Genomic DNA, 13,625 nt, shown 5'->3' with positions numbered 1-13,625 from the left:
CTGGTACTTTCAATCCCTTGCTCTGTTCCCTCTCTCCACGCCACTGCAGAGTGAGAAGTGCCCCCCGGGCTGAGAGCCTGCCTCTCCAGCGCTGGGATCGTTCCAGAACCAAACAGGGAACGTCAGTAGCTCCAGCCCTGGGTGGAGCTGAAACAAACTCCTCTGGCTCCCGGCCACCAGCGGGGCTCGGGGTGGGGCTAGCCAGCCCACGCAGCGTATGGCAGGGAGACAGAACTGCTATTGCCAAGGCAGAGCCCAGCCACCCCTGGAGAAGGGCAATTCAGGAGTAAATCAGAGGAGCAGAGGCTAGGGAAGGAACACCAACCATTACCAACTGCCCTGGTGTTGCTATTTTACTGCTGCAGCAGTTTCCTAGGAATGGGTTTAGGCACAGGCTGCATTAGCCCAAGGGAGTTGGTGCCTCAGTTGCGAGGATTCATTTTCTAAAGGTGTGAGCTCAGGTATGGCTGGAGAACAGGGCACGGCCCTGAGTCCTTGCTGAAGATGGTGGCGGGGGGAGCAGGCCCTGAATGGGGACACCTGCCCTGAACACGGCCCTAGCGGTCAGGGTGGTGTAGGACGTGTCAGGGGACAGCACCGCCTCCCTTTCCTTCTGCAGCATTTCACTCACAATAGCAGCTGCTGCCTGGGTCCCACAGCCAAGGCTTCCCCAAGGGCTGAGGGCAGCCTGAATACTTCATCACTCCACATGGCAGAACCGGCTGCCCACAAGCTGAGGTGGCCTACAATTCTTGCCAGGATTGCGCTGGTGTCTGCGTTAGCTGCCTCTGGCCCCTAAATCAAAGCACTGAAGGCTTCTCCTCCCACCTTCCTTCCCCTAGACCCAGACTTGCTTCCGGCACTGCAGAAAACACCTCTCTGTTCCACAGACTGCTGCAGCAGCTGCCCCTGCAGCTTGTCTCCAGGGCGAAGGGGCAGGGAGCTACAGGGACCATGCAACAGAGACGGGGTTAGGATGAAATACAACATCCATTCCACAGCAGCTGGTAATCCTTGTGCTGAACCAGCATCAGCTAAACCCACAGCCCCAAAGCGCTGACACACAGCAATGAGAATGCATGGGGCAGGCAGCGTTCCAGTGCTTTCAACCATGGGGCAGAGTTCAGGTCCCATCGACTATCTGTGACCATTTCTTCTGTAGCCTCACATACACCACCAGGCACTGTTGCTGCAGCGGGGAGGGGTACTCCCTCCCTGGTCAAGAGCTGGCTGAGATAATGACTAGCACTTGGAAAGTGGTGGCAGCTCCCCTTTGGCATCGTCTGCCCCCAAAATGGCTATCATGGGGGTGGACAGTGAACCAGGCAGGGGAGGCACCTCGGGAGGACAGAGACATGGTCCTTCATAGCTGCATGCAAGAAGCAGTGAGGCCTTTCACCGCTCCCCAGGCTAAACTGCTGGGGACTGTCAGGTGCTGCTGGTGTGTGTGGATAGCAGGCAAAAGCTCTTTCTGGACTCTTCTGGGTCCTGAAGTGATGACTGCTGCAGCTGCTTCTTCTGCAAGCACAGCTTCTCCTGGAAGGGGGTGGTGGTGATGGTGTACAGGATGGGGTTCAAGGCACTATTGATGGGCAGGATGAAAATGACCACCCATGATGTCACAGTGCCTGTTCCAACAAGGAGCGTATGTTAGTAACCATGGGGGGTTGGTTGCCCACTTCCTAAGAAATAATTCAGCCAGAGGCTTTTAGCCTGGAGACTCGGGGCCACATTCTGCTCTCCGACACACAGGCGTAAAGCTGGAAGAACCCCAATTAAGTCAGAGCTACTCCGGATCTCACACCTACATGAGTGCAGAGGCTGGCTCTTCACGGGCATGAGTGTTAGCTGACAATGCACAGCCTCTCTAGCCAGACTACAGGCTGTGATTGGTTTTGTTATGTGAGCAAATGGACCAGAATGAGAGAGGCACCAAACGCATTACCACCCGTGAGCTGAGCTGGGATTCAAACCCAGGGCTCCAAAGCTCGAAGAAAAATGCATTAACCTGCTAGGACACCGCTAGCACTGAACACATCACACACTGAGGAGGATAATTTATAGACACATCACCCCATTGTGCAATAAGAGTCTCAGCTAAAGAACATTTACAGCAAAGAGCTGAATTAACCCAGGCATAATGGGGAAGAGCTAAGGACCTAGGGCCTGCCTGGAGCAGGAGTGTAACTCCCATCTGTGGGCCGAATTCAGTGGTGACACATGGCAGAGAAAGTAACACTTGGGGGGTACTTTGCTCACAAAGCAAGTGCTGATGTAACTTCCACCTATTTGGTTTTCAGCAAGGGTGCAAACCAGGTGAGCCTTGCACACTGAGGTGGGCGAAAGGGAGTGTGCATGGCAGGAAAAGCCACTAAAGAGGAGGGCAGTGAGATAAAACACACACACCCCCTCTTCCTTTACCTAGCTTGCGCCATCCCCAACATAGCTGCAATCAAATTCAGCCATGAGAACACAGCCACAACTCCCCTCATCTCAGGAGTCTGCTCCTACCCACCACAGACCTGGGCCTAGAGACTGACCCTCTGCCTCCTTCCCCAGGCCCCAGCCTGCTCTGAGCTACAGACTAGGAGCCAGCTGCAATGAGGTGGCCGGCCAGAACTGGAGAGGAACCTGCCTAGACTCCAGGGCATCGCTGTATGGAAGGATGAGGCTGGTGGCAAGAGGCTGTCACCCAACAGGAGATGGAAGGTGCTGCCTGGGCTCAGCAGGGGGGGCCAAGGGACAGAAGTGACCTGAGTGTGTCTGGCTTTTACCCCTCAGGGATAGAGCATGGGTGCCAGGGGCTGCAGGCCAGCTCTGCACCGATTTCAGGCCTAACGAGGTGCCCCCTGCTGCAAGCAGGAGGGAGTGCATTCGCGAGGTGGGGTAGTATGAAGCTGGCAAGAGGCCGGGATTGGCATGCCATTTGTTGTACAGCTTCATTATAATACAGGTGCTCTGGGGCACCTACTCAGCACATGAGGGACACATGCAGGAAGCCACCGCATGGCAGTGCTCTGCATATCAAGGCCTCTCTGTACAGAAAGGCTGATGCTGGTGTGGGTCCCAGCTTAGCAAGGTCAGTCACCTGGTATTTCCACCTGCAGCAAGGAGAGAAGCTTCAGGAGGAAGATGGGGATCCAGCAGAGGGCATCAGTGAAGACGATGAAGAAGAATCGCTTGGCGATGGCCACTTCCCTGGAGAAGACGCTGCGGTCGGCCGTCTTGGTGGCCGTGATGTGGATGGAGTAGAACATGCTGGTGTAGGCGAACACGATGGTGACGAAGGCAATGAGGTTCAGACCTGGGGGGACAACAACCAGCCATGAGTGTGTCAGAGAGCCAGCCCAGGTGTGCCTGGGCCACACACGGTGGGTGAAACATCAGCTAGCAGATGCCTTCCAATAAAGCAGCCTCTTAGGGCCAATGACCCCTTTCTTCCCCACGGGAGCAACGAGAGCCACGTGGACACAGCCAACCTGCGCCATAAGGTGATTAAACAGGAAGCGTCTGCCTCACTAACATAACAGGAGAGTGTTTGTGAAGTACTTGAGGGCAGCGGCGCTGTGGGTGTCCTGCTACCTGGCTAGGACTCTCACTGCCCCACCTGCTTCTCAGATGTGTCTGCACCCTGCTAATCTTCTAGTCCCTGCGTGCCTGAGGCTCATCGATGGTCTCCCAGTGTCTGGGTCTGGCCCTGCTCTCCCAGGGATGCTTTGGCTGGAGGTGGCCTCAGTCCGATGGAGTGACAGGGGGTTTGTTAAGCCACTTTCCCTCTACTATGGTAACAAGCACAGCCGGCTCCAGGCACCAGTGAAGGAAGCAGGTGCCTGGGGCGGCCAATGGAAAGGGGTGACAGTGCATCTGTTTTCGGGGCGGCACATCCAGATTGGTGGCGGCAGCACTTCCGTGGCAGTTCAGTCGGCCCGCTCTGGACCGGCAGCAATTCGGCGGCGGGTCCTTCACTCGCTGTCTTGCTCCCCAGCGGCACTTCGGCTGCAGATCTGTTGGGTTCTTTTTTTCTTTTTTTTTGCTGCTTGGGGTGGCAAAAAATCTGGAGCCGGCACCGGTAACAAGCTGGTGAGCAGTGATTTATAACAGCAGCCTGGGGCTGCATTAAAGCTCCTGGATCTACACACCGATACTCAGCATATCCCTGACGCTGGCACTGCATGGCTGCACATCCTCAGCTCTGCTGCCACAGGCATGGATGGGAGCTGCACCCTTCCGTATGCACCCCCTCCCACGGAGAGCAGGGGTGCACCTCAGCCTTCTGGGAAATGCTGGAAAGGCTTGGGGGCTTTGTGGGACCATGAAGGAGTCAAGAGGGCAGGCCAAAAAAACCTCCAAAGTTTTGCAAAATGTTTCTCATCAGCCCTTGGGTGTGTACCAGGGGTCAACATGCTACCAGCCCTAAGGGGAAAATATCCCTGGTCCCCTGGCAGCAATGTTCCTTAAGGGGCTAGTTTGCTCTCTCCCACTCTCCCTTCATCTCTAGCAACAGTAACAGCATCCTATCTGCCCTCCTTCCCCCCCAACACCAAGGCTGCTGCTTCCCTTACCTGTGTGGGATCAACCCTATTTCACCCCCTGGCAGCCTGGTTGCAGATTGAACTGAGCCAGATGATAACAAGCAGCAGCAGCGTCTTGATGGACTCGTGACCAATCACCGTCAGCTGTCCTGATGCGGCCCCTATCCCTGCAGGGTCTGAGCACCTCCTGCTGAAATGCATTTATCCTCACAGCAGCCCTGTGCGGCAAGGTGTCCCCGTTGGAGATGGGGAACGGAGGCACAGAGAGACTAAGCAATTTGTCCAAGGTCACACAGGCAGACTGTGCTGCAGCAAGAAATTGACCTTGTGTGTCCCAAGCTAGCACCCTGCCCACTGGACCCTCCTGCCTCTCACTGCTCCTTTCCATGATGCTGACTTTCCTGTTTGACTCTAGGGCAGAGCACACATCAGGGAAAGCAAGTTCCAGTCCCCGTCTACCCTTCCCAAGGCTTGATGGTGCTGTTGTAGCTCAGCAGTCATGCCCCATGTCCTGGTGATTCCTTACCCAGAAATATCCCGGTGGAGTAGCCCCTGGCTCCTGGTCGCTCGGTCTCGTCGGACTGGAGTGGGAAACACACCCCGTTCCTCCCATAGTAGTCCCCAAAGGACTCCTTGCACCAGAAGGGGACGAGGGTGAGAGAAAAGCCCAACAGCCAGATGACGACCAGCATGGAGAGGGTCCGCTTCTTGCCCGCCCCATAATGGCTGAATGGGAAGACGATGCAGAGGTACTTCTCCAGGGTCATGTACGTCAGCAGCAAGACGGACACCTCCGAGGACAGCATGGCCAGGCTGCCCACCAGCTGGCACTGGATGCTCGCCATCCACACCTGGGCGTGCTTGTTGTACTCGCCGGAGAACTTGAGATCAAAGGCTCCAATGAAGAAGAGATAGATTCCCATCAGACCGTCTGCACCTGGGACAGAGACAAGAGTGGCGCATCAATTCACAAGTGTAACCCTTGGCAACAGTCCCATGGGCTCAGTAAGCCTCATAGAGCTGCTGTTAACAGAAGGCCAAATTTTGCCCTTGGACGGATGGACGGACACACACACACACACACTCTTGCCTGACATCGTCCTAGCCAGCCCCTCCAGCCCCACCCGCGACTCACAGCAGAGCGATTTGATGGCCATGGTGTGCTGGCTGTTCTCTGTGATGATGAAGGACCTCATGCAGATGACAAAGAGGTTCCCAAAGCAGGTGACGCACGCGATGACCCAGACAAAGACCCTGAGGATGATGTTGGCCAGGAGGTTCTCGAAGGAGGAGATGCCGTCGGTGTTGGGCTTGCAGCTGCGCACGTGCGGAGAGTAGCTGCAATACTGGAACTTCTTAAAGTAGCTGCCAGACAAAGGGATATCGCCTGCGTTAGATCCATGCCCAGGACAGGGGCTCCATCCCTAGAGGCTAACTTGGGAAGAGGCTTGCCCTCCTGGCACAGAGCCTCATGCACCTCCCCCCCTCATCCCCTTTTGCTCCTCCTTCCTCTCCCCACCTCACCTGCCCCAAACATTCCCCAGGCCCATCTCCTTCCATTTCCTGAGCCGTTGTTTTCATCTCCTTGGAGCAGATTCAATCTAAACAGATCATAAATGTCTAAACACTGAGTGAGATGTGGCAGCATGGGCGAGGGGCGCAGGGCAGGAGCTGGGAACGTGAGCCAGCAATGAGGCAGTCTACAGAGCACCAAGGACTTTGCAAGCCTCTAGCCAGCATATACAGCCCTTTAGGCTCACGAGCACTGAATCCTGCTCAGGATCAAGGATGGGGTTGAAAATCGCAGGCCATCCCTTAAGGGGGAGTGATGGCGCTGCACCACCCAGGGGCCAATTTCCTTGTTTGGGATGCCCACATTCGTACGAGATCACAGCTGCTTTTCATCCCAAAATGCAAGGCCAATGTGTAAGCAGTCACCCTCGCTGTGCATCCTGACCCTAGTTCAGCAAAGCACCTTAGGCATCTGCAGAACTTTAAGCATGTGCCTAAGTACTTTGTTGAATCACGTACTATGTAACGATGCATTTTAATCAATAGCTATTCAGTACTTTAAACGAATGTGTACAGAGTTTCCCTCCAACTCAGGACCGCTATCAACATATAACATTTCAAAATCAATCCATCATTAAAACCTTTAAAATTCCATTAACAGGTATTCACATTTTATCCAAGGGTTATTTCATATAAATCCTGTCTTTTAAAACCTCATAAAAGTAATCCTATATCATCTTAGCAAAACTCTGCATTTTAAAAGGACGTCAAACTTCAAAGCAAGGCTCATTTCTGTTCTAATTACACATAAAAGGTGGGGGTGGGGGAACAATGTCCCTTCCTATTGCTCATTAACATTACTGGTGCAAAACGTACTCAGGTTTTTAATCGAAAGAGAGCAATGACAGAAAGCGAAATGTACAGTTATCTTGTACCGTGTGCGCTTAAACATTTATAATTGGAGAAAACTAACTGCTTTGTTCTCTGCAAGAAAAGACAAAGCAGCTCACGGCTGGCTGGTTAGTGAAATTTCCCCCATTTTCCAAGATGCCCGTCCAGTTTGTGTATCCAGTGCTGGGTTTACAATGGTGGAGCCAGGCCCAGGTTAAGAAGGGGCCTCGGCTTGCTCCGCTTGCACTGCATCCTGAGACCCCGCTGACTCCCTTTGTCCACCAGTCGCTCCTCTCAGCCTGCCTGCCAGCTGGCCAAGGGTTCCTCTCCGTCCCCATTCCCACCCCCTGCTTCTCTCTGCCCCCTGGCTGGACCCCAGTGCACCTCCGGCTCCGGGCAGTCTCTGCTTCCCACCTGTGAAGCCCCACCTGTCTCCCCGGAGCTGAGCTGCCTGGGACTGGTGCAGAAGCCTGGCCAGATTTAGGTCTCTGACAGTGGTGGGAAGGGAGGTGCTTGGCTGGGCCTCTCCAGGCAAGTGGGTCCGCAGAGAGCCGCCAGGCTGATCGCACCGCTCCCAAGGAGCCGGAGCGATTCCTCACCCCAGGCCCAGCCCTGGCTGCACTGCCAGCTCAGCCTGGCAGACAGTTGCCTCGCAGCAGAGCAAGTGAGTGCGGCCAGGAGGCAGGCCATGGGGGAGTGGGTCTCTTAGGAGTCTGGAGGGGGGTGCTGGGCTGTGAGGGGGCAGGGAAGATGTGTGTGTTGGGGCACTAGGGTGTGGGGGTTCTGTGGGGGGTGCTGGGCAGTTGTGGGCAGGGGGGCACTGGGCAAGGGGGGCACTGGGCAAGGGTCGTGTTGTGCAGGGCGCTGTGCATTTGTGGAGGGGTCTGGGGTGGGTGCTGGGCATAGTGGGTCTGGGGGGCTCTGGCCACAGGACCGGCTCTAGGTTTTTTGCTGCCCTAAGCAAAAAAATCTTTGACTGCCCCTGACCCCAGCCCTGGGCTCTCACCCCACACCCACCAATAGCCTCCCCCACCCGCACCCCTGGCTCCCCAGCCCTGGGCTCTCTCTCCCCCCCCACCCGCCCCAGTGCTGGGCTCTCCCCCCACCCCCCACACCCCTTGCTGCCCCAGCCCTGGGCTCCTCCCACCAGTGCTGACTCCGCCCGCTCCCCCCTTGCTCCAGCCATCCGGTGCTGGCAGGGTCGGTGTAAGCAGCGGGGCTCCCGGGCTGCGCCTCAGCCCAGGGTCCCTCCAGCCAGGGCTCCCGCCTCCAGGACTGGCCGGGACGCGGGATGGCAGAGCTGGGGGACTGCCCTGGCAGGGGGCTGAGGAGCCGGGGCAGGGTAGCCCCGGAGAGTGGGACGCAGGCCCTGCCTGGCAGCGCCCTGCCCTCTATGGCCCCGCTGCTGCTGCTGCTTCTGGCCACCCTGCCGCAGCCCCTGGGCGGCTCAGGCCGCTTCGCTCAGCCCCGGCTGCGGCGCTGGGGGGCGGCCGCCCTGCGGCACCTGCAGGTGGCTCCGTGTGCCCCGCAGGGCGCCCCCAGCCCGAGTGTCCCCCGCTCGGAGCCTGCCCGGCCCAGCCACAAGGTGCGGGCGCTGCTCCCTTGCACCATGCTCCATTGCCTCCACGGGGGCCCACAAATATGTTTGGCACTGGGCCCACAAAAGGTTAAAATGGCCCTGTGTGTATCAACACATCAGTATTGTTCTTAACTCATTATGCCCAAGCAGTGTGCCAAAAGGACCACTCATTGGGTTATTTAGCAGTTGTTTTCAGGGAACTAAACAACAGCTTTATACTATTTGGCCTGAAAATGTACCTTTTTCAGTTTCACTATCAACTATAATCTAACGCTATAACCTTCACACACAGATTAATGCTTATGGGTAAAACACCTTTAAATATTGTGGCATTTGTGTGTCCCAGACCTGGAACTTGTTCCCCCATCTCGCTTGGCACAGTTTAGACTGTGGCTGCTCTAAACTAAGCCTTGTTGGCTATGACCCTGAAGAGGCCTTTTTGCCTAGAAAACAGTGTCTTGATCCTGGCACACCCTGTGTGCGGGGTGGCATAGGAATATCTATCTGGGGAGATCCAGCTGTTTTCTGGGCATGACAGAAGGACATATCGACTGAGTTTTGTTTAATTTTTCCTGGCACTAACTTCTACCATAGCAACAGAAGCTCCCACTCCCAAGCCTTTTCCCCACTCCCAAGTACTCACATGTGAGACAGTTTGGTGAGTTTCTGGAACATGCGAGTCTGGATGTTGGGGATCTCCAGACCTTCAATACTCCTGTAAAAATCAATGCAGCAGAAGACATGAGCTAGCTTGGCTCTCCACCTGGCCTGAGGCGACAGACTCAAGGGGCTTTAGGGGGAGGCAGGGCTATTTAGTGCCTGTGCCGCTGTTCACACTTACAGAGAGCGCACGTGGGGCAGGCTGTCAAATTGGTCGGCAAAGATCTGCTTCAGGGGGTTGTAGGAAATATTCCTGCAAACAGAAACAGCAGAGTCTTTCTTTCCAGAAACTCCACACAAAACCTGAAAGCCGAGATCTCCCCAGGGCCACCTGTAGAGATGATGCTTGCTTATGTTAACTAAAAATATGCTGAAATGTGAGTAGAGAGCAATTTGTAGGCCTAAATTTGGGCTTGATAATAATAAGGAAAGTAATAGATGAGTGAAGTGAAACAATTCAGAGGCAAGTTAGAGATAAGCTAGGACATAATCCCAGGTCATGTTGTAAACATATTTTGGTTTTAACAAGTGGATTAGACAAAATGTGAATGTGTTGGCAGCATGTTACCTGTATTGATACTTATTGGAGTGGTATTTACGCAGATGTTAATTAAGATGATGTTTAGCGTTGAACAGCCAATAAGAAAGTAAAAATATTTAATTATGGGAGCAGAAATATAGATACGGTAAAAGGGAGGCTTAATGCTATTTAATTATGAGGTGTTTGTATAATTGATTATAAAAGGGCAGGGCGCTGCTTTCAGGTTAGCATGCTCACCCACCATCAAGGTACCGTTGGAGAAAGGATTATACACCCCTTCTTCTCGTGCAGGGAGTGAGCACCCCCCGGTGCACCAGGTCACCTTGGACTGCAGGCACCACTGCAGCGTGAGGTGATATTGTAATGGCTGTTGGTTTGAACTGATTATTTTATTTTCATTCTGTCCCCCATCGGGTCAGTCACAGTTCTCCACTAAATCTGTAACTGCCCTGGAGGCTTGACCCCGAACGTGTTCAGTCTGGTTCTATTCCTTAGCTGCAAACTGTTAACTGGGAACACACAAACCAAGGCCACACCAGGAGCAAACCCATGGCAGACTGTCCCCTGCCCTCAGACTCCCCTGCCTCCCTTGAAACAGTAACACACCCGCTGTTACGTACTGGCTGCGACTGGCATGGTCAACCTAGGGAGACCACCTGCAAGTCTGAGGGACTGCACTGTGCCTGGGAAGGCAGACAGTCTAGTGGACTGATGAACAGCACTAGATAAGAGCTGGGTACTATTATTATTGTTCCTCTGCTGAAGCTGCCAGAACAGGGCCAAGCAGTGCTGTGGGCCCAGACCACTGTTTCCTTTCAATTAGGCCAACAAACAACTGGCAGCTATTGCGGGTGCTACTTATCTGGGTTGGATTTGAGCCGATGACTCAGAAGCAAAAGGTGGGTTAGCCCATGTGACGCATGGCCAGAAAGGGTTAAACATCTTGCAAAATAAATAACCCTCAAAAGACATGTGGGGAGATGATGTTTGTGTTTCTGTGTATTTACATATGTATGAGTAGGGTCCACAATGTAATCAACAGGCCCTGTCTATGCTGTATTCTGATAGCCCAGAGATCAAAAGAACATCCTAGCATTTAAATGAATTGTAAACATGGGGAAATCTCGGTATTCATCTCTCTTTGAAAAGTACTGTGAATAGTGGAGGAACAAGCAAATTGCCCTATGTTAATTATATAGCTAAGTACCAGCTATGAACCTCCTTCAAAGTCACCCTAATTACCTTTTGTTCCCGGAGAAACTCCCAACTTGTCAAAGAGGACATGAAATTCAGGGGCGGCTCCATGCACCAGCGCAGCAAGCGCGTGCCTGGGGCGGCAAATAGCACGGGGAGGCCTGCCAGTCGCTAGGAGGGCACCAGTCAGACAGTGTTCAGTGGCATGCCTGCAGGAGGTCTGCCGGTCCCGCGGCTTCGGCGGCAATTTGGCGGCGGGTACGCCGAAGGTGCAGGACCGGCAGATCACCCGCAGAAATGCCGCTGAATCCACGTGACCAGCCGACTGCCCGCAGGCGCGCCGCCAAAGGCTGCCTGACTGCCGTGCTTGGGGTGGCAAAAACATAGAGCCGCCCCTGATGAAATTATATAAAAGATCCTTGGGTCCTGGTTCTGTCATCTCAGATCTGCTTGAGGCTTCATACAGGGGAGCTTAGGCAAAAGGACTGAGATCCCAGTCCTAAGCTGGAACATCCTGCAATGACTTTGGACTATAACCTATGAACTATTTCTGAAAGAACTCTTTGCAACTACAAAGCTCACCATCTCTGCTATGAATCTGAATCTCAATGAATTGAACTCACGTCTATGGTATATTGATCTTTTAACCATTCTCTCTCTCTCTCTCTTTTGTTTTTTAATAAATTTTAGCTTAGTTAATAAGAATTGGCTGTAGCGTGTATTTGGATAAGATTTGGAATATTCAATAATCTGGGAAGTAATGTGTCCAATCCTTTGGGATTGGTAGAACCTTTTCTTTTATATGATGAAATAAGATTTACAGAAATTTTCTTCATATTTGACGTGGGTACCTGGATGGAGGCCTGAGGCTGGATCACTTTAAGGGAACTGTGTTGTTTGGACTCCTGAGTAACCAGTGAGGTAATAAAGAAGCTGGTTTAGGCTGGCTTGGTAAATCGAAGTATTGGAATATCACCAGCTTTATGGGGATTGTCTGCCCCATGCTTTGTAGTTCACCCTAATTGAGTGACCACAGCTGGCCCCCACTGGGCCCCTGGTCACAGCCCATTAACAATTCCCTGAGCCAGGTGGCCTCCCTAGAGCTGCACTCTGTGCACCCCTCATGGACAGCTGCCTGCCTATGCTGCTTTCTGTGGTACCCCTTGAAGATCCTTTATAGTAACAAATGCCAGAGGGTCGGCTCAGATTAAGGCTTGGGGAGCTCCAGTACAGTACTCACAACTGCTGGAGGTCATGCAGGTTACTGAATAAAGATGGTGGAAGTTCCTCCAGTCTATTGTTCGACAGGTCACTGTGCAAACAGAAGCAAGATTTCAGACTGCTGGTTGTTGGGGTTCGGGGTGGGGGGCGGGAACGCTATGTGCACACATCATAAAACTGTTACAATTGGGTAGCAGATGATAGCCCCAAGAATGGCTCAGAGCTGGAGTAACTGAACGTTGCAGGTCTGTCCATGTTCAGGTACTCGCAGAGCTCTGTGTAGATGGGTGGGATTGAGGGCAGGCGAAGCATAGCAGAAATCATGCAGATTAGGGCAGAGGTGCTTGGCAGAGCTAAGCAGGGAGCCCAGGACTGGAATAGCAGGCAGTGCTGCTGGTTAGGCTTGTGGTGCATTAGAACATAACATAAGAATGGCCATCCAGGGTCAGACCAATGGTCCATCTAGCCCAGTATCCTGTCTTCCAACAGGAACCAGTGCCAGATTCTTCAGAGGGAATGAACAGAACAGGGAAATTAGCAAGTGATCCACTCTTTCTCATACAGTCCCCTCTTTTGGCAAAGACTTAATGACACCCAGAGCATGGGGTTGCATCACTGGTAATTTTAGCTAACAGCCATTGATGGAGCTATTCTCCATGAACTTATCTAATTCTTTTTTTCCACCCAGTTATACTTTGTGCCTTCACAACATTCCCTGGCAACAAGTTCCACAGGCTGACTGTGTGTTGCGTGAAGAAATACTTCCTTATGTTTGTTATAAACCTGCTGCCTATTAATTTAATTGGGTGACCCTGGTGCTTGTGTTCTGTGAAGGGATAAATAACACTCCTTAGTCACTTTCTCTACACCATTCATGGTTTTATAGGACTCCATCATATCCCCCGCCCCTTAGTTGTCTCTTTTCTAAATTGAACAATCCCAGTCTTTGTAATCTCTCTTCATATGGAAGCTGTTCCATATCCCTAATAATTTTTGTTGCCCTTCACTGTATTTTTTTCCAAAGTCTTTCCAATATATTTTTTGAGATGGGGTGACCCGAACTGCACGCAGTATTCTAAGTGTGAGTGTACAATGGATTTATATAAAGGCATTATGATATCTTCCATCTTACCTATCCCTTTCCTAATGGGTCCTAACATTTTGTTTGCTTTTTTGACTGCTGCTGCACATTGAGCAGATGTTTTCAGATAACTGTCCACTATGACTCCAAGATCTCTTTCTTGAGTGGTAACAGCTAATTTATACCCCATGATTTTGTATGTACAGTTGGGATTATGCTTCCCAATGCACATTACTTTGCACTTATCAACACTGAATTTCATCAGCCAGTCACCCAGTTTTCTGAGATCCCTTTGGAATTCTTCATAGACTTAACCATCTTGAGTAATTTTGTATCATCTGCAAACTTTGCACCTCATTTATGAATATGCTGATATTGCCCAGCCTGTGTGGGGGTGCAGGACAGGAACAGGAA

At 52.5% G+C, this 13,625-nt stretch overlaps 1 protein-coding gene across 1 annotated transcript in view; it reads right to left on the bottom strand.

The window, feature by feature from the left end:
- Window positions 1-1,341: 1,341 nt before the first annotated feature.
- LOC120371386 (relaxin receptor 1-like) overlaps window positions 1,342-13,625 on the bottom strand; it is a 31,259-nt gene continuing 18,975 nt past the window's right edge. Inside the window, exons 12-18 of the mRNA XM_039487068.1 lie at window positions 12,150-12,221; window positions 9,356-9,427; window positions 9,158-9,229; window positions 5,668-5,897; window positions 5,059-5,469; window positions 3,089-3,304; window positions 1,342-1,628 (exon numbers count right to left, since the gene is read on the bottom strand). Coding sequence (XP_039343002.1) covers window positions 1,429-1,628; window positions 3,089-3,304; window positions 5,059-5,469; window positions 5,668-5,897; window positions 9,158-9,229; window positions 9,356-9,427; window positions 12,150-12,221 — 1,273 coding nt within the window. The 3' untranslated portion in view covers window positions 1,342-1,428. The remainder of the gene's footprint in view (window positions 1,629-3,088; window positions 3,305-5,058; window positions 5,470-5,667; window positions 5,898-9,157; window positions 9,230-9,355; window positions 9,428-12,149; window positions 12,222-13,625) is intronic.

This window comes from Mauremys reevesii, linkage group 9 (assembly GCF_016161935.1).
Source record: "Mauremys reevesii isolate NIE-2019 linkage group 9, ASM1616193v1, whole genome shotgun sequence".
Classification (NCBI taxonomy): domain Eukaryota; kingdom Metazoa; phylum Chordata; order Testudines; family Geoemydidae; genus Mauremys; species Mauremys reevesii.
This window is presented reverse-complemented; position numbering and strand designations above follow the sequence as displayed.